The 20,000-nt window shown below is 49.6% G+C and overlaps 1 protein-coding gene across 2 annotated transcripts in view; it reads right to left on the minus strand.

Moving 5' to 3' along the window:
• LOC129864184 (stAR-related lipid transfer protein 13-like) overlaps positions 1 to 20,000 on the minus strand; it is a 67,842-nt gene that overhangs the window by 23,836 nt on the left and 24,006 nt on the right. For both annotated transcript variants that reach the window (XM_055936868.1, XM_055936869.1), the window contains exon 2: positions 540 to 611. In XM_055936868.1, the coding sequence (XP_055792843.1) occupies positions 540 to 611 (72 nt within the window). The remainder of the gene's footprint in view (positions 1 to 539; positions 612 to 20,000) is intronic.

A 20,000-nucleotide genomic window follows, 5' to 3' on the forward strand; every position in this document is an offset into this window, starting at 1 on the left:
GAGGGTGGGAGAGAGCGAGGGTGGGTGGGAGGGAGGGAGAGAACGAGGGTTGGTGGGAGAGAGCGAGGGAGGGTGTTCCAGGCAGACAGAGATAGCAGAGGCCATTCCCATGACCCCTCCCTCTAAATTACAGAATAGAAATAGACCCTGGGATGGAGGGAGGAGAGGAGGGTAGAAGAGATGAGAGATGAGAAGAAATGAGGAGAGGAGGGATTGAGGGAGGGAGAGGAATTTAGGGAAAAGAGGAGATGATGGTGAAGGAAGAAGAGAGGTAGAGGGGGAAGGGAGAGAGGAGAAGAAATGACTGAGCTCTCAATATGAGACACAACAGCTGTTGAAAATGCAGTGTGAAAATGCAGTGTTGAAATGCAGTGTGAAAATACAGTGTTGAAATGCAGTGAAGAAATGCAGTGTGAAAATACAGTGTTGAAATGCAGTGTGTAAATACAGTGTTGAAATGCAGTGTGGAAATGCAGTGGTAAAATGCAGTGTGGAAACGCAGTGTGAAAATGCAGTGTGGAAACGCAGTGTGTGTATACCTTCGTAGAGCTGGGCATACTGTGGGAACCCTGCAGCCCTCAGCCAATCACAAGCCTCCTTGGCCTCGATCTCTGTAAGACGGGGAGAGAAGAGTCCCGTTAGGAATACAGACACACACAATGGTGAAACTGTATTGGAGCAGCCACGTCCACCTGGACGCCAGGTTGCTTTGCTTTAACCAATAATACCTTTTATTGATGGAAAGAAGGAGAGAAAAAGAGAGGGAGAGAAAGAGAGAGATAGAGAGATGGTAGATATTGCATAGATTTTCTGTGTGTCAAGTTTACAAACTATCATTTCGAAATGTTCAAAGTTTCATATATTTAACTTCTCAGATGCATTCCGATTCAGTTTCCAAATTAATTTCTCTAAATTCAGATTCAAAACCAGAGACAACATCCTGGTACTTTACCACATCCTGGTACTTTGCCACATCCTGGTACTTTACCACATCCTGGTACTTTACCACATCCTGGTACTTTGCCACATCCTGGTACTTTGCCACATCCTGGTACTTTGCCACATCCTGGTACTTTACCACATCCTGGTACTTTACCACATCCTGGTACTTTGCCACATCCTGGTACTTTGCCACATCCTGGTACTTTACCACATCCTGGTACTTTGCCACATCCTGGTACTTTACCACATCCTGGTATTTTGCCACATCCTGGTACTTTGCCACATCCTGGCACTTTACCACATCCTGGTACTTTACCACATCCTGGTACTTTACCACATCCTGGTACTTTACCACATCCTGGTACTTAATCACATCCTGGTACTTTATCACATCCTGGTACTTTACCACATCCTGGTACTTTGCCACATCCTGGTACTTTACCACATCCTGGTACTTAACCACATCCTGGTACTTTACCACATCCTGGCACTTTACCACATCCTGGTACTTTACCACATCCTGGTACTTTACCACATCCTGGTACTTTACCACATCCTGGCACTTTACCACATCCTGGTACTTTACCACATCCTGGTACTTTGCCACATCCTGGTACTTTGCCACATCCTGGTACTTTACCACATCCTGGTACTTTGCCACATCCTGGTACTTTACCACATCCTGGTACTTTACCACATCCTGGTACTTTACCACATCCTGGTACTTTGCCACATCCTGGTACTTTACCAGCAAGGAATGGTGGAAGAGACCAGATGTCTCTGGCGGTCAACATATTAAACACGTTTCTGGCGGTTTTTAAAGCCAACGTGCCATGTTGAATTGATTTTCTTCCTCTGGTGTTTGTGATATAAGACCCTTCCTGAACGCTAACACTCTCTGGAGCATGGTCATGGATTCTGTTCCCCTCTATGGCGCTAACAGGAAACACAGGACACATTGGAAGGGAGTGCGACAAAAACAGCAAATGGGCTCAAAGAGTTTAACGTTTAACGTCTAACCGCCATTTTAATTTCCTAGTCCTTAAAAACGTAAACGCTGTTTTATTCTCCGTCATAGCAGCACAGCCAGACCACAAGGTGGTGCAGAACCCCTCTTACATTCTTTGGGGTACTACAGTTCTCGAGTTCGGCTTAATCGACATCTGACGAACATATCGGAAGGGATAGTAGATGGTAGAGTTTGAGCGTTTTGGTCTGGATGGTTGTTGGGGAGGCTGATTAAACAAGGGGATTCAGGTGAGTGAGGTGGTCTCTCTCTCTCTCTCTCTCTCTCTCTCTCTCTCTCTCTCTCTCTCTCTCTCTCTCTCTCTCTCTCTCTCTCTCTCTCTCTCTCTCTCTCTCTCTCTCTCTCTCTCTCTCTCTCTCTCTCTCTCTCTATATATATATATATATATATATATATATATATATATATATGGAGTTCTTTGACACGTTCCAATAAGGAGACAATGCCCATATATGGAAGTTCCTGCTGTGGATTAGACGTGTCATCTGAGGTTTAAATCTCTCCTACCGAAACTGAATTTTAAACTTCACCAAATATTCCCTAAAAACACTACAGTGAAAACTACAGTAAAGTCTGCAAAAACACTACTGTGAATTCTATAGTATTTATCCCATAGTATGCATCAAGTATTTATTCAATAGTATACTAACCCTAACCCTAAACTATGGTATTTGTTCATGTGGGAGGGTAGGAATATACATGCTGTAGTTCAGAGGAGCGGCTGCCGCACCCCCCACCCTCCTACTTCGTCTACACACACACACGCACGCACGCACGCACGCACGCACACACACACACACACACCAGGATTGTTTGATGTGTGAATCTATTCGGCATTCCTTAATTCCATAGAGGGAGACATTCCCCAAGCGAACACTGTCTCCTCCAGAATGCCACTGCAACGATCCCAAAGACAGACGGAGACACAGTGAGTGGGTTAACGTACAGTCCGTCATATAAGAAGAAAGGAATCTGTGATGGAGTACTTTTCTGTAGCATAAAGTCTTTTAGAGAATGAAATATTAAAAAGTAATAAAGCTCTGTCGTCACACCCTGGCCTTAGTTATCTTTGTTTTTCTGTATTATTTTAGTTAGGTCAGGGTGTGACATGGGGGATGTTTGTGTGTGTTTGTCTCGTCTTGGGTGGTTGTATTGTATAGGGGGTTTGGTAGAGTTCTTGGGGTTGTGTTCAGTGTAGGTGTTTAGGTAAGTCTATGGTTGCCTGGAATGGTTCTCAATCAGAGACAGCTGTCTATCGTTGTCTCTGATTGGGAGCCATATTTAAGGCAGCCATAGTCATTAGGTAGGTCGTGGGTGATTGTCTATGTGTAAGTTGCCAGTGTCTGCACTTATTGTTTGTATAGCTTCACGTTTGTTGTTTTGATTAGTTTGTATAGTGTTCGTTTCGTTTGTCTTCTTCTAATAAAGAGAAGAATGTATTTATATCACGCTGCGCCTTGGTCCTCCTCTCTTTCTCCTAACGACGATCGTGACATCTGTCGTAATCCTGCTGTAACCGTCATAATAGACATTTATAATATATTAAAGTTATGTAGCAGACACTTTAAGTCAAAGCAACATACAGTCACGCGTGGATACATTTTTCATACGTGTGGCCCCAGCGGGAATCCAACCCGTGATCATTAACGTTGCAAGCACCGTGCTCTACCTACGGAGTCACATAGGAGGACTATATTACAGTGATGATGATGATGATGATGAAGCCTTTCTGAGTTCTGACTAAACCGATGGCTTTTTAACACCGTTGAGTTCCAATCAGGTGTTAACCCTTCACACCACTGTTACCGCTGCTGATGACTTGACTTCACACACACACACACACACACACACACACACACACACACACACACACACACACACACACACACACACACACACACACACACACACACACACACACACACACACACACACACACACACACACACACACACACACACACACACACAGAGCCACACCCCATCTCCCCAGCACTGTGGCTGGTTTCAAGTTGGCATTTGTCTTTTTCCACTGACATGCATAATGCCCACACAGCTACACTGGAAGGCTTCTTGAGCTTCTGTGTGTGAGTGTGTGTGTGTGTGTGTGTGTGTGTTAATGAGTGGTTCTTTACAAGCCCTAATTAAAACATCACACAGGGCCTTGTGCTGACAAGAGTTAATTAATCAATATGCTGCCAGTATTCACATTCACAGTGGTGGTTCTAGCTGGTATGTCTCACTGGGCGAAACCCCCCCTTCAGGCACCCCCCTCCCAAAAGCACCGTTCTGAACTAACTGTAATATTCTATTCAGACATTTGGAACAACACAAATAAATAATCACAATATTTAAAGTTATATAAACATAAAAATACATAAATAAATAAGACTTGTGTTGATTTGGCACTGGAGCATCAATACATTACCCATCCCCCAACACCATCAACCACGTGTCAAGACTACATTACCCATCCCCCAACACCGTCAACCAAGAGTCAAGACTACATTACCCATCCCCCAACACTGTCAACCAAGACTCAAGACTACATTACCCATCCCCCAACACCGTCAACTAAGAGTCAAGACTACATTACCCATCCCCCAACACCGTCAACTAAGAGTCAAGACTACATTACCCATCCCCCAACACTGTCAACCAAGAGTCAAGACTACATTACCCATCCCCCAACACTGTCAACCAAGAGTTAAGACTACATTACCCATCCCCCAACACTGTCAACCAAGAGTCAAGACTACATTACCCATCCCCCAACACTGTCAACCAAGAGTCAAGACTACATTACCCATCCCCCAACACCGTCAACCAAGAGTCAAGACTACATTACCCATCCCCCAACACCATCAACCAAGTGTCAAGACTACATTACCCATCCCCCAACACCGTCAACCAAGAGTCAAGACTACATTACCCATCCCCCAACACTGTCAACCAAGACTCAAGACTACATTACCCATCCCCCAACACCGTCAACCAAGAGTCAAGACTACATTACCCATCCCCCAACACCATCAACCAAGTGTCAAGACTACATTACCCATCCCCCAACACCGTCAACCAAGAGTCAAGACTACATTACCCATCCCCCAACACTGTCAACCAAGACTCAAGACTACATTACCCATCCCCCAACACCGTCAACCAAGAGTCAAGACTACATTACCCATCCCCCAACACTGTCAACCAAGAGTCAAGACTACATTACCCATCCCCCAACACTGTCAACCAAGAGTTAAGAATACATTACCCATCCCCCAACACTGTCAACCAAGAGTCAAGACTACATTACCCATCCCCCAACACCATCAACCAAGTGTCAAGACTACATTACCCATCCCCAAACACCGTCAACTAAGAGTCAAGACTACATTACCCATCCCCCAACACCATCAACCAAGAGTCAAGACTACATTACCCATCCCCCAACACCGTCAACTAAGAGTCAAGACTACATTACCCATCCCCCAACACTGTCAACCAAGAGTCAAGACTACATTACCCATCCCCCAACACTGTCAACCAAGAGTTAAGAATACATTACCCATCCCCCAACACTGTCAACCAAGAGTCAAGACTACATTACCCATCCCCCAACACTGTCAACCAAGAGTCAAGACTACATTACCCATCCCCCAACACTGTCAACCAAGAGTTAAGAATACATTACCCATCCCCCACACGGTCAACCAAGACTCAAGACTACATTACCCATCCCTCAACACTGTCAACCAAGAGTCAATACTACATTACCCATCCCCCAACACCATCAACCAAGTGTCAAGACTACATTACCCATCCCCCAACACGGTCAACCAAGAGCCAAGACTAAATTACCCATCCCCCAACACTGTCAACCAAGAGTCAAGACTACATTACCCATCCCCCAACACTGTCAAATAAGACTCAAGACTACATTACCCATCCCCGAACACTGTCAAAACGACAGATTTTTCCCTTGTCAGCTCAGGGATTCGATCTAGCAACCTTTTGGTTACTAGTCCAATGGTTTAACCGCTAGACTACCTGCCTCAGTTGTCACCATTCCCCCAAAAAATTGTGCGGGTGCCCATGTCGCCTATACCTAAATCCGCCACTGCACATTCACACAGTATAAACACACACAACCAACGTGACTTTCCCATCATCACCAGTCACACACAATGATTCCAGAACGTCAGTCATAGATTCCAGAACGTCAGTCATAGATTCCAGAGCGTCAGTCATTCCTCATAGATCTCCTGATATCCTGTCAACAGAACTGACTACACAACTCAAACTGACAGTTCTACATTCATTACTGTGGTATCCTCTATCATATATCATTGGTTCTAGTCATTACTGTCGTATCCTCTATCATATATCATTGGTTCTAGTCATTACTGTGGTATCCTCTATCATATATCATTGGTTCTAGTCATTACTGTGGTATCCTCTATCATATATATATTGGTTCTAGTCATTACTGTGGTATCCTCTATCATATATCATTGGTTCTAGTCATTACTGTGGTATCCTCTATCATATATCATTGGTTCTAGTCATTACTGTGGTATCCTCTATCATATATCATTGGTTCTAGTCATTACTGTGGTATCCTCTATCATATATTATTGGTTCTATTCATTACTGTGGTATCCTCTCCCATATATCATTGGTTCTAGTCATTACTGTGGTATCCTCTACCATATATCATTGGTTCTATTCATTACTGTGGTATCCTCTATCATATATCATTGGTTCTATTCATTACTGTGGTATCCTCTATCATATATCATTGGTTCTATTCATCACTGTGGTATCCTCTATCAGATATCATTGGTTCTAGTCATTACTATAGTATTCACTATATTGGTTATCTCATAGTATTCCATTCACACTCATTCACACTCATTCACATCAAGCTGTACAAAGGACTGAAGTCATAGAGAAACAGACAGACAGGCGAACGGGCGGACAGACGGACAGAGTGACAGACAGACAGACAGGACAACACAGTGTGTGAGAACTCTCGTCTTTAACCGAACATCCCAGAGAGAGAGAGAGAGGAGAGAGAAGGGAAAGGGGAGAGAGAGGAGAGAGAGAGGAGAGAGAAGAGAAAGGGGGGAGAGAGGAGAGGGAGAGGAGAGAGAAGAGAAAGGGGAGAGAGAGGAGAGAGAGAGGAGAGAGAAGAGAAAGGGGAGAGAGAGGAGAGAGAGAGGAGAGAGAAGAGAAAGGGGAGAGAGAGGAGAGAGAGAGGAGAGAGAAGAGAAAGGGGAGAGAGAGGAGAGAGAGAGGAGAGAGAGAGGAGAGAGAGGAGAGAGAAGAGAAAGGGGAGAGAGAGGAGAGAGAGAGGAGAGAGAAGAGAGAGAAGAGAGAGAGGAGAGAGGAGCGAGAGAGAGGAGAGAGGAGAGAGAGGAGAGGAGAGAGAGCGAGAGATGAGAGAAAGAGGAGAGAGAGGCGAGAGAGAGGAGAGAGAAGAGAGAGAGGAGAGAGAGAGGAGAGAGAGGAGCGAGAGAGACGAGAGAGAATAGAGAGAGTTGAGAGAGGAGAGAGAGCGAGAGATGAGAGAAAGAGGAGAGAGAGAGAGAGGTCAAGAAACTACTTCTCACCACAATCCAACAATTACATGCCTTTTTCTTTCACAACATTCTCTGCATAACTTCTCTCTCTTTCACACCAAACATGCCTGCCTGTCACACATACCACAATACACCATAGAAGATAAGACTGTAGAGATAATATAATGCCCTTCAGTGAAAACAGACATGGTATAGAGTGAACATTCTGGGCTATATATACAGTCTCCTGAATATACAGTCTCCTGTGTGACTGTGTGTCTGTGTGTCTGTGTCTCTGTGTTTGTGTGTCTCTGTGACTGTGTCTGTGTTTGTGTGTCTCTGTGACTGTGTCTGTGACTGTGTGTCTGTGTGTCTGTGTCTCTGTGTCTGTGTGTCTGTGACTGTGTGTCTGTGACTGTGTCTAAATCTCTGTGTTTGTGTGTCTCTGTGACTGTGTCTGTGTCTCCGTGTTTGTGTGTCTCTGTGACTGTGTCTGTGTCTCTGTGTTTGTGTGTCTCTGTGACTGTGTCTGTGTTTGTGTGTCTCTGTGACTGTGTCTGTGACTGTGTGTCTGTGTGTCTGTGTCTCTGTGTCTGTGTCTCTGTGACTGTGTGTCTCTGTGACTGTGTGTCTGTGTCTCTGTGTTTGTGTGTCTCCGTGACTGTGTCTGTGTCTCTATGTTTGTGTGTCTGTGACTGTGTCTGTGTGTCTGTATGTTTGTGACTGTGTGTCTGTGTCTCTGTGTCTGTGTGTCTGTGACTGTGTCTGTGTGTCTGTGACTGTGTGTCTGTGTCTCTGTGTTTATGTGTCTCTGTGTCTGTATGTTTGCGACTGTGTGTCTGTGGGTCTGTGTGTCTGTGTGTCTGTGACAATGATAGTTCGTATGTGACTGTGTGTCTGTGACTGTATTTCTGTATGTCTATGACTGTCTGTCTGTGTCTGTGAGTGTCTGTAAGAGGAATGGAAAAATAAGAGATGAAACTCACTAGAAGTCCTCATAGTTCAGTCATACTGGTGACATGCAGAATGTCCTTTCTCCAATAAAAGGGTAATATTCTCTTCATCCATCAAACTCATCCAGAGATTTCCCCTGTAACTTGACAAGATTCGTCTCTCTCTCTCTCTCTCTCTCTCTCTCTCTCTCTCTCTCTCTCTCTCTCTCTCTCTCTCTCTCTGTCTCTGCGGTTGTTTTGCCACTTTCTTCTTCTCCTCTATCGTTCCAGTTAACCCTTTATTATGATCCTTTAAATTCCCCTCTTCCTCCTGAATTATCTCTCTTAACTCTTTCACTTCCTCTGTCCTTCTTTTCCCCTCTCCACTGTTCTCTAATGCTAGGACTCTCCACTGTTCTCTAATGCTAGGACTCTCCACTGTTCTCTAATGCTAGGACTCTCCACTGTTCTCTAAAGCTAGGACTCTCCACTGTTCTCTAAAGCTAGGACTCTTCACTGTTCTCTAATGCTAGGACTCTCCTCTGTTCTCTAATGCTAGGACTCTCCTCTGTTCTCTAATGCCAGGACTCTCCACTGTTCTCTAATGCTAGGACTCTCCACTGTTCTCTAATGCTAGGACTCTCCACTGTTCTCTAAAGCTAGGACTCTCCGCTGTTCTCTAATGCTAGGACTCTCCGCTGTTCTCTAATGCTAGGACTCTCCACTGTTCTCTAATGCTAGGACTCTCCACTGTTCTCTAATGCTAGGACTCTCCACTGTTCTCTAATGCTAGGACTCTCCACTGTTCTCTAATGCTAGGACTCTCCACTGTTCTCTAATGCTAGGACTCTCCACTGTTCTCTAATGCTAGGACTCTCCACTGTTCTCTAATGCTAGGACTCTCCACTGTTCTCTAATGCTAGGACTCTCCACTGTTCTCTAATGCTAGGACTCTCCACTGTTCTCTAATGCTAGGACTCTCCACTGTTCTCTAATGCTAGGACTCTCCGCTGTTCTCTAATGCTAGGACTCTCCACTGTTATCTAATGCTAGGACTCTCCACTGTTCTCTAATGCTAGGACTCTCCACTGTTCTCTAATGCTAGGACTCTCCACTGTTCTAATGCTAGGACTCTCCAGTGTTCTCTAATAGAAAGAGAGAGAGGGAGAGAGAGAGAGGGAAAGAGGGGGAGACAGACAGACAGACAGACAGACAGACCCCTCCCCTCCCCTCCCCTCCCCTCCACTCCACTCCACTCCACTCAAGGAAAGGAAAGGATACTATGGTGAATAGAATCAATCATCAGTCTATACAGTCCACACTAACTAACTAACTAACCAACTAAGCCACTAACTAACTAACTAAGCACCACAGTCCCAGAGGGCATTGCGGTTGAGACCGAAGGCAATGCTCCTGCTGGCATGGGAATAAAGGATTCGTCAGCACAGACTTTAATTAACACACACACCTGTACAACATGCTGTGTCGCTAATCCCACTGAGCTCACGCCAATCATCTCCTCATAGCGAGAGAGGGAGAGAGAGAGAGACAGACAGACAGACAGACAGACAGACAGACAGACAAAGAGAGAAGAGAGAGAGATAGGGAGCAGGAGATGAGGGACTGAGTAGGGGGTGAGGGAGTGAGTAAGGGGTGAGGGAGTGAGTGAGTTAGGGGTGAGGGAGGGAGGGAATATGGGGTGAGGGAGGGAGGGAGTATGTGGTGAGGGAGTGAGTAGGGGATGAGGGTGTGAGGGAGTAGGGGGTGAGGGAGTGAGTAAGGGGTGAGGGGATGAATAAGTGGTGAGGGAGGGAGTAGGGGGTGAGGGAGGGAGTAGGGGGTGAGGGTGTGAGGGAGTAGGGGGTGAGGGAGTGAGTAAGGGGTGAGGGGATGAATAAGTGGTGAGGGAGGGAGTAGGGGGTGAGGGAGGGAGTAGGGGGTGAGGGAGGGAGTATGGGGTGAGGGAGTTTTTGGGGCTTAGGGTGTGAGGGAGTGAGTAGGGGGTGAGGGAGGGAGTATGGGGTGAGGGAGTGAGTGGGGGTGAGGGTGTGAGGGAGTAGGGGGTGAGGGAGTGAGTAAGGGGTGAGGGGATGAATAAGTGGTGAGGGAGGGAGTAGGGGGTGAGGGAGGGAGTAGGGGGTGAGGGAGGGAGTATGGGGTGAGGGAGTTTTTGGGGCTTAGGGTGTGAGGGAGTGAGTAGGGGGTGAGGGAGTGAGTGAGGGGTGAGGGAGGGAGTAGGGGGTGAGGGAGGGAGTAGGGGGTGAGGGAGTGAGTATGGGGTGAGGGAGTGAGTAGGGGGTGAGGGAGGGAGTAAGGGGTGAGGGAGTGAGTAAGGGGTGAGGGAGTGAGTAGGGGGTGAGGGAGTGAGTAGGGGGTGAGGGAGTGAGTAGGGGGTGAGGGAGTGAGTAGGGGGTGAGGGAGTGAGTGAGTGGTGAGGCAGGGAGTAGGGGGTGAGGGAGTGAGTAGGGGGTGAGGGTGTGAATAAGGGGTGAGGGTGTGAGTAGGGGGTGAGGGTGTGAGTAAGGGGTGAGGGTGTGAGTAGGGGGTGAGGGTGTGAGTAGGGGGTGAGGGAGTGAGTAGGTGGTGAGGGAGGGAGTAAGGGGTGAGGGAGGGAGTAGGGGGTGAGGGAGTGAGTAAGGGGTGAGGGAGTGAGTAAGTGGTGAGGGAGGGAGTAGGGGGTGAGGGAGTGAGTATGGGGTGAGGGAGGGAGTAGGGGGTAAGGGAGTGAGTATGGGGTGAGGGAGGGAATAGGGGGTAAGGGTGTGAGTAGGGGGTGAGGGTGTGAGTAGGGGGTGGGGGAGGGAATAGGGGGTGAGGGTGTGAGTAGGGGGTGAGGGTGTGAGTAGGGGGTGAGGGTGTGAGTAGGGGGTGAGGGAGGGAAAAGGGGGTGAGGGTGTGAGTAGGGGGTGAGGGTGTGAGGCCAACGTCCATTCTGACTGACCTACAAAGGTAGTTGTTTACCTATTACATTACAATGGAACCAAATGTTCCTTAAAAGGTTTTCGATTACAAAATGCCTTTGGCCCTTTAATTTTTACTGACTTTCTTCCCCTCTCCCCCTTTTTCATCTTGCTACACTATCTAACTACACTGGGGTGGCAGATAGCCTAGTGGTTAGAGTGTTGGGCCAGTAACTGAAAGGTTGATGGATCAAATCCCCGAGCTGACAAGGTAAAAACCTGAACAAGGCAGCTAAGTCACTGGTCCCCGGGTGCCGATGACGTTGAGGTCGATGATGGCAGCCCTCTGAACCTCTCTGATTCCGTGGGGTTGGGTTAAACGCGGAAGACACATTTCAGTTGAATGCATTCGGTTGTACAACTGACTAGGTATCCCCCTTTCACTATCTAGCTACACTATCTAGCTAGATAGTCTCCTTGCTGCAGGACAGCTAGGCAAGCGGGAGTGAAGGACACTGTGCCCTGTGTCGTTGTGTTGCTGCCTTGCAGGGGAAACTCTCCCCATTGAACAGTAGACTGTATCACAGTGACATACAGATGGTTACTACCAATATTACATGTTATTTCTCCTGTAGGCTGCGATCCTACTCTAAATAAAATACAGTGTGATGGAACCACGGTGACCAATAACGTACTACAAGTTATTTCTCCCTCGCCCATTGAAATGTGTCGGGGGTGTGGCTAGAGTGCAGAGGAGGCAGGTACCCTAGTGGCTAGAGTGCAGAGGAGGCAGGTACCCTAGTGGTTAGAGTGTAGAGGAGGTAGGTACCCTAGTGGTTAGAGTGTAGAGGAGGCAGGTAGCCTAGTGGTTAGAGTGTAGAGGCGGCAGGTAGCCTAGTGGTTAGAGTGTAGAGGAGGCAGGTACCCTAGTGGCTAGAGTGCAGAGGAGGCAGGTACCCTAGTGGTTAGAGTGTAGAGGAGGTAGGTACCCTAGTGGTTAGAGTGTAGAGGAGGCAGGTAGCCTAGTGGTTAGAGTGTAGAGGAGGCAGGTAGCCTAGTGGTTAGAGTGTAGAGGAGGCAGGTAGCCTAGTGGTTAGAGTGTAGAGGAGGCAGGTAGCCTAGTGGTTAGAGTGTAGAGGAGGCAGGTAGCCTAGTGGTTAGAGTGTAGAGGAGGCAGGTAGCCTAGTGGTTAGAGTGTAGAGGAGGTAGGTACCCTAGTGGTTAGAGTGTAGAGGAGGCAGGTAGCCTAGTGGTTAGAGTGTAGAGGAGGCAGGTAGACTAGTGGTTAGAGTGCAGAGGAGGCAGGTAGCCTAGTGGTTAGAGTGTAGAGGAGGCAGGTAGCCTAGTGGTTAGAGTGTAGAGGAGGCAGGTAGCCTAGTGGTTAGAGTGTAGAGGAGGCAGGTAGCCTAGTGGTTAGAGTGTAGAGGAGGCAGGTACCCTAGTGGTTAGAGTGTAGAGGAGGCAGGTAGCCTAGTGGTTAGAGTGTAGAGGAGGCAGGTAGACACGTGGTTAGAGTGCAGAGGAGGCAGGTAGCCTAGTGGTTAGAGTGTAGAGGAGGCAGGTAGCCTAGTGGTTAGAGTGTAGAGGAGGCGGGTAGCCTAGTGGTTAGAGTGTAGAGGAGGCGGGTAGCCTAGTGGTTAGAGTGTAGAGGAGGCAGGTAGCCTAGTGGTTAGAGTGTAGAGGAGGCAGGTAGCCTAGTGGTTAGAGTGTAGAGGAGGCAGGTAGCCTAGTGGTTAGAGTGTAGAGGAGGCAGGTAGCCTAGTGGTTAGAGTGTAGAGGAGGCAGGTAGCCTAGTGGTTAGAGTGTAGAGGAGGCAGGTAGCCTAGTGGTTAGAGTGTAGAGGAGGCAGGTAGCCTAGTGGTTAGAGTGTAGAGGAGGCAGGTACCCTAGTGGTTAGAGTGTAGAGGAGGTAGGTACCCTAGTGGTTAGAGTGTAGAGGAGGCAGGTAGCCTAGTGGTTAGAGTGTAGGGGAGGCAGGTAGCCTAGTGGTTAGAGAGTAGAGGAGGCAGGTAGCCTAGTGGTTAGAGTGTAGAGGAGGCAGGTACCCTAGTGGTTAGAGTGTAGAGGAGGCAGGTAGCCTAGTGGTTAGAGTGTAGGGGAGGCAGGTAGCCTAGTGGTTAGAGTGTAGAGGAGGCAGGTAGCCTAGTGGTTAGAGTGTAGTGGAGGCAGGTAGCCTAGTGGTTAGAGTGTAGAGGAGGCAGGTAGCCTAGTGGTTAGAGTGTAGAGGAGGCAGGTAGCCTAGCGGTTAGAGCGTAGAGGTGGCAGGTAGCCTAGTGGTTAGAGTGTAGAGGAGGCAGGTAGCCTAGTGGTTAGAGTGTAGAGGAGGCAGGTAGCCTAGTGGTTAGAGTGTAGAGGAGGCAGGTAGCCTAGTGGTTAGAGTGTAGAGGAGGCAGGTAGCCTAGTGGTTAGAGTGTCGAGGAGGCAGGTAGCCTAGTGGTTAGAGTGTAGGGGAGGCAGGTAGCCTAGTGGTTAGAGAGTAGAGGAGGCAGGTAGCCTAGTGGTTAGAGTGTAGAGGAGGCAGGTAGCCTAGTGGTTAGAGTGTAGGGGAGGCAGGTAGCCTAGTGGTTAGAGTGTAGAGGAGGCAGGTAGCCTAGTGGTTAGAGTGTAGTGGAGGCAGGTAGCCTAGTGGTTAGAGTGTAGAGGAGGCAGGTAGACTAGTGGTTAGAGTGCAGAGGAGGCAGGTAGCCTAGTGGTTAGAGTGTAGAGGAGGCAGGTAGCCTAGTGGTTAGAGTGTAGAGGAGGCAGGTAGCCTAGTGGTTAGTGTGTAGAGGAGGCAGGTAGCCTAGTGGTTAGAGTGTAGAGGAGGCAGGTACCCTAGTGGTTAGAGTGTAGAGGAGGCAGGTAGCCTAGTGGTTAGAGTGTAGAGGAGGCAGGTAGACTAGTGGTTAGAGTGCAGAGGAGGCAGGTAGCCTAGTGGTTAGAGTGTAGAGGAGGCAGGTAGCCTAGTGGTTAGAGTGTAGAGGAGGCAGGTAGCCTAGTGGTTAGAGTGTAGAGGAGGCAGGTAGCCTAGTGGTTAGAGTGTAGAGGAGGCAGGTAGCCTAGTGGTTAGAGTGTAGAGGAGGCAGGTACCCTAGTGGTTAGAGTGTAGAGGAGGTAGGTACCCTAGTGGTTAGAGTGTAGAGGAGGCAGGTAGCCTAGTGGTTAGAGTGTAGGGGAGGCAGGTAGCCTAGTGGTTAGAGAGTAGAGGAGGCAGGTAGCCTAGTGGTTAGAGTGTAGAGGAGGCAGGTACCCTAGTGGTTAGAGTGTAGAGGAGGCAGGTAGCCTAGTGGTTAGAGTGTAGGGGAGGCAGGTAGCCTAGTGGTTAGAGTGTAGAGGAGGCAGGTAGCCTAGTGGTTAGAGTGTAGTGGAGGCAGGTAGCCTAGTGGTTAGAGTGTAGAGGAGGCAGGTAGCCTAGTGGTTAGAGTGTAGAGGAGGCAGGTAGCCTAGCGGTTAGAGCGTAGAGGTGGCAGGTAGCCTAGTGGTTAGAGTGTAGAGGAGGCAGGTAGCCTAGTGGTTAGAGTGTAGAGGAGGCAGGTAGCCTAGTGGTTAGAGTGTAGAGGAGGCAGGTAGCCTAGTGGTTAGAGTGTAGAGGAGGCAGGTAGCCTAGTGGTTAGAGTGTCGAGGAGGCAGGTAGCCTAGTGGTTAGAGTGTAGAGGAGGTAGGTATCCTAGTGGTTAGAGTGTAGAGGAGGCAGGTAGCCTAGTGGTTAGAGTGTAGAGGAGGTAGGTATCCTAGTGGTTAGAGTGTAGAGGAGGTAGGTAGCCTAGTGGTTAGAGTGTAGGGGCGGCAGGTAGCCTAGTGGTCAGAGTGTAGAGGAGGCAGGTAGCCTAGTGGTTAGAGTGTAGAGGAGGCAGGTAGCCTAGTGGTTAGAGTGTAGAGGAGGCAGGTAGCCTAGTGGTTAGAGTGTAGAGGTGGCAGGTAGCCTAGTGGTTAGAGTGTAGAGGAGGCAGGTAGTCTAGTGGTTAGAGTGTAGAGGAGGCAGGTAGCCTAGTGGTTAGAGTGTAGGGGCGGCAGGTAGCCTAGTGGTCAGAGTGTAGAGGAGGCAGGTAGCCTAGTGGTTAGAGTGTAGAGGAGGCAGGTAGCCTAGTGGTTAGAGTGTAGAGGAGGCAGGTAGCCTAGTGGTTAGAGTGTAGAGGTGGCAGGTAGCCTAGTGGTTAGAGTGTAGAGGAGGCAGGTAGTCTAGTGGTTAGAGTGTAGAGGAGGCAGGTAGCCTAGTGGTTAGAGTGTAGGGGAGGCAGGTAGCCTAGTGGTTAGAGTGTAGAGGAGGCAGGTAGCCTAGTGGTTAGAGTGTAGAGGAGGCAGGTAGCCTAGCGGTTAGAGCGTAGAGGTGGCAGGTAGCCTAGTGGTTAGAGTGTAGAGGAGGCAGGTAGCCTAGTGGTTAGAGTGTAGAGGAGGCAGGTAGCCTAGTGGTTAGAGTGTAGAGGAGGCAGGTAGCCTAGTGGTTAGAGTGTAGAGGAGGCAGGTAGCCTAGTGGTTAGAGTGTCGAGGAGGCAGGTAGCCTAGTGGTTAGAGTGTAGAGGAGGTAGGTATCCTAGTGGTTAGAGTGTAGAGGAGGCAGGTAGCCTAGTGGTTAGAGTGTAGAGGAGGTAGGTATCCTAGTGGTTAGAGTGTAGAGGAGGTAGGTAGCCTAGTGGTTAGAGTGTAGGGGCGGCAGGTAGCCTAGTGGTCAGAGTGTAGAGGAGGCAGGTAGCCTAGTGGTTAGAGTGTAGAGGAGGCAGGTAGCCTAGTGGTTAGAGTGTAGAGGAGGCAGGTAGCCTAGTGGTTAGAGTGTAGAGGTGGCAGGTAGCCTAGTGGTTAGAGTGTAGAGGAGGCAGGTAGTCTAGTGGTTAGAGTGTAGAGGAGGCAGGTAGCCTAGTGGTTAGAGTGTAGGGGCGGCAGGTAGCCTAGTGGTCAGAGTGTAGAGGAGGCAGGTAGCCTAGTGGTTAGAGTGTAGAGGAGGCAGGTAGCCTAGTGGTTAGAGTGTAGAGGAGGCAGGTAGCCTAGTGGTTAGAGTGTAGAGGAGGCAGGTAGCCTAGTGGTTAGAGTGTAGGGGAGGCAGGTAGCCTAGTGGTTAGAGAGTAGAGGAGGCAGGTAGCCTAGCGGTTAGAGCGTAGAGGTGGCAGGTAGCCTAGTGGTTAGAGTGTAGAGGAGGCAGGTAGCCTAGTGGTTAGAGTGTAGAGGAGGCAGGTAGCCTAGTGGTTAGAGTGTAGGGGAGGCAGGTAGCCTAGTGGTTAGAGAGTAGAGGAGGCAGGTAGCCTAGCGGTTAGAGCGTAGAGGTGGCAGGTAGCCTAGTGGTTAGAGTGTAGAGGAGGCAGGTAGCCTAGTGGTTAGAGTGTAGAGGAGGCAGGTAGCCTAGTGGTTAGAGTGTAGAGGAGGCAGGTAGCCTAGTGGTTAGAGTGTAGAGGAGGCAGGTAGCCTAGTGGTTAGAGTGTCGAGGAGGCAGGTAGCCTAGTGGTTAGAGTGTAGAGGAGGTAGGTATCCTAGTGGTTAGAGTGTAGAGGAGGCAGGTAGCCTAGTGGTTAGAGTGTAGAGGAGGTAGGTATCCTAGTGGTTAGAGTGTAGAGGAGGTAGGTAGCCTAGTGGTTAGAGTGTAGGGGCGGCAGGTAGCCTAGTGGTCAGAGTGTAGAGGAGGCAGGTAGCCTAGTGGTTAGAGTGTAGAGGAGGCAGGTAGCCTAGTGGTTAGAGTGTAGAGGAGGCAGGTAGCCTAGTGGTTAGAGTGTAGAGGTGGCAGGTAGCCTAGTGGTTAGAGTGTAGAGGAGGTAGGTATCCTAGTGGTTAGAGTGTAGAGGAGGTAGGTAGCCTAGTGGTTAGAGTGTAGGGGCGGCAGGTAGCCTAGTGGTCAGAGTGTAGAGGAGGCAGGTAGCCTAGTGGTTAGAGTGTAGAGGAGGCAGGTAGCCTAGTGGTTAGAGTGTAGAGGAGGCAGGTAGCCTAGTGGTTAGAGTGTAGAGGTGGCAGGTAGCCTAGTGGTTAGAGTGTAGAGGAGGCAGGTAGTCTAGTGGTTAGAGTGTAGAGGAGGCAGGTAGCCTAGTGGTTAGAGTGTAGAGGAGGCAGGTAGCCTAGTGGTTAGAGCGTAGAGGAGGTAGGTACCCTGGTGGTTAGAGTGTAGAGGAGGCAGGTAGCCTAGTGGTTAGAGTGTAGAGGAGGTAGGTAGCCTAGTGGTTAGAGTGTAGAGGTGGCAGGTAGCCTAGTGGTTAGAGTGTAGAGGAGGCAGGTAGCCTAGTGGTTAGAGTGTAGAGGAGGCAGGCAGCCTAGTGGTTAGAGTGTAGAGGAGGCAGGTATCCTAGTGGTTAGAGTGTAGGGGAGGCAGGTAGCCTAGTGGTTAGAGTGTAGAGGCGGCAGGTATCCTAGTGGTTAGAGTGTAGAGGAGGCGGGTAGCCTAGTGGTTAGAGTGTAGAGGAGGCAGGTAGCCTAGTGGTTAGAGCGTAGAGGAGGCAGGTAGCCTAGTGGTTAGAGTGTAGAGGAGGCGGGTAGCCTAGTGGTTAGAGCGTAGAGGGGGCGGGTAGCCTAGTGGTTAGAGTGTAGAGGAGGCAGGTAGCCTAGTGGTTAGAGCGTAGAGGAGGCAGGTAGCCTAGTGGTTAGAGCGTAGAGGAGGCAGGTAGCCTAGTGGTTAGAGTGTAGAGGAGGCGGGTAGCCTAGTGGTTAGAGCGTAGAGGGGGCGGGTAGCCTAGTGGTTAGAGTGTAGAGGAGTTAGGTAGCCTAGTGGTTAGAGTGTAGAGGAGGCGGGTAGCCTAGTGGTTAGAGTGTAGAGGAGGCAGGTAGCCTAGTGGTTAGAGTGTAGGGGAGGCAGGTAGCCTAGTGGGTAGAGTGTAGAGGAGACAGGTAGCCTAGTGGTTAGAGTGTTGAGGAGGCAGGTAGCCTAGTGGTTAGAGTGTAGGGGAGGCAGGTAGCCTAGTGGTTAGAGTGTAGAGGAGGCAGGTAGCCTAGTGGTTAGAATGTAGGGGAGGCAGGTAGCCTAGTGGTTAGAGTGTAGTGGAGGCAGGTAGCCTAGTGGTTAGAGTGTAGAGGAGGCAGGTAGCCTAGTGGTTAGAGTGTAGGGGAGGCAGGTAGCCTAGTGGTTAGAGTGTAGAGGAGGCAGGTAGCCTAGTGGTTAGAGTGTAGAGGAGGCAGGTAGCCTAGCGGTTAGAGCGTAGAGGTGGCAGGTAGCCTAGTGGTTAGAGTGTAGAGGAGGCAGGTAGCCTAGTGGTTAGAGTGTAGAGGAGGCAGGTAGCCTAGTGGTTAGAGTGTAGAGGAGGCAGGTAGCCTAGTGGTTAGAGTGTAGAGGAGGCAGGTAGCCTAGTGGTTAGAGTGTCGAGGAGGCAGGTAGCCTAGTGGTTAGAGTGTAGAGGAGGTAGGTATCCTAGTGGTTAGAGTGTAGAGGAGGTAGGTAGCCTAGTGGTTAGAGTGTAGGGGCGGCAGGTAGCCTAGTGGTCAGAGTGTAGAGGAGGCAGGTATCCTAGTGGTTAGAGTGTAGAGGAGGTAGGTAGCCTAGTGGTTAGAGTGTAGGGGCGGCAGGTAGCCTAGTGGTCAGAGTGTAGAGGAGGCAGGTAGCCTAGTGGTTAGAGTGTAGAGGAGGCAGGTAGCCTAGTGGTTAGAGTGTAGAGGAGGTAGGTAGCCTAGTGGTTAGAGTGTAGAGGTGGCAGGTAGCCTAGTGGTTAGAGTGTAGAGGAGGCAGGTAGTCTAGTGGTTAGAGTGTAGAGGAGGCAGGTAGCCTAGTGGTTAGAGTGTAGGGGCGGCAGGTAGCCTAGTGGTCAGAGTGTAGAGGAGGCAGGTAGCCTAGTGGTTAGAGTGTAGAGGAGGCAGGTAGCCTAGTGGTTAGAGTGTAGAGGAGGCAGGTAGCCTAGTGGTTAGAGTGTAGAGGTGGCAGGTAGCCTAGTGGTTAGAGTGTAGAGGAGGCAGGTAGTCTAGTGGTTAGAGTGTAGAGGAGGCAGGTAGCCTAGTGGTTAGAGTGTAGAGGAGGCAGGTAGCCTAGTGGTTAGAGCGTAGAGGAGGTAGGTACCCTGGTGGTTAGAGTGTAGAGGAGGCAGGTAGCCTAGTGGTTAGAGTGTAGAGGAGGTAGGTAGCCTAGTGGTTAGAGTGTAGAGGTGGCAGGTAGCCTAGTGGTTAGAGTGTAGAGGAGGCAGGTAGCCTAGTGGTTAGAGTGTAGAGGAGGCAGGCAGCCTAGTGGTTAGAGTGTAGAGGAGGCAGGTATCCTAGTGGTTAGAGTGTAGGGGAGGCAGGTAGCCTAGTGGTTAGAGTGTAGAGGCGGCAGGTATCCTAGTGGTTAGAGTGTAGAGGAGGCGGGTAGCCTAGTGGTTAGAGTGTAGAGGAGGCAGGTAGCCTAGTGGTTAGAGCGTAGAGGAGGCAGGTAGCCTAGTGGTTAGAGTGTAGAGGAGGCGGGTAGCCTAGTGGTTAGAGCGTAGAGGGGGCGGGTAGCCTAGTGGTTAGAGTGTAGAGGAGTTAGGTAGCCTAGTGGTTAGAGTGTAGAGGAGGCGGGTAGCCTAGTGGTTAGAGTGTAGAGGAGGCAGGTAGCCTAGTGGTTAGAGTGTAGAGGAGGCAGGTAGCCTAGTGGTTAGAGTGTAGAGGTGGCAGGTAGCCTAGTGGGTAGAGTGTAGAGGAGACAGGTAGCCTAGTGGTTAGAGTGTTGAGGAGGCAGATAGCCTAGTGGTTAGAGTGTAGATGAGGCAGGTAGCCTAGTGGTTCGAGTGTAGAGGAGGCAGGTAGCCTAG

The sequence above is a fragment of the Salvelinus fontinalis genome, chromosome 10 (assembly GCF_029448725.1).
Source record: "Salvelinus fontinalis isolate EN_2023a chromosome 10, ASM2944872v1, whole genome shotgun sequence".
In the NCBI taxonomy this organism is placed as follows: Eukaryota; Metazoa; Chordata; class Actinopteri; order Salmoniformes; family Salmonidae; genus Salvelinus; species Salvelinus fontinalis.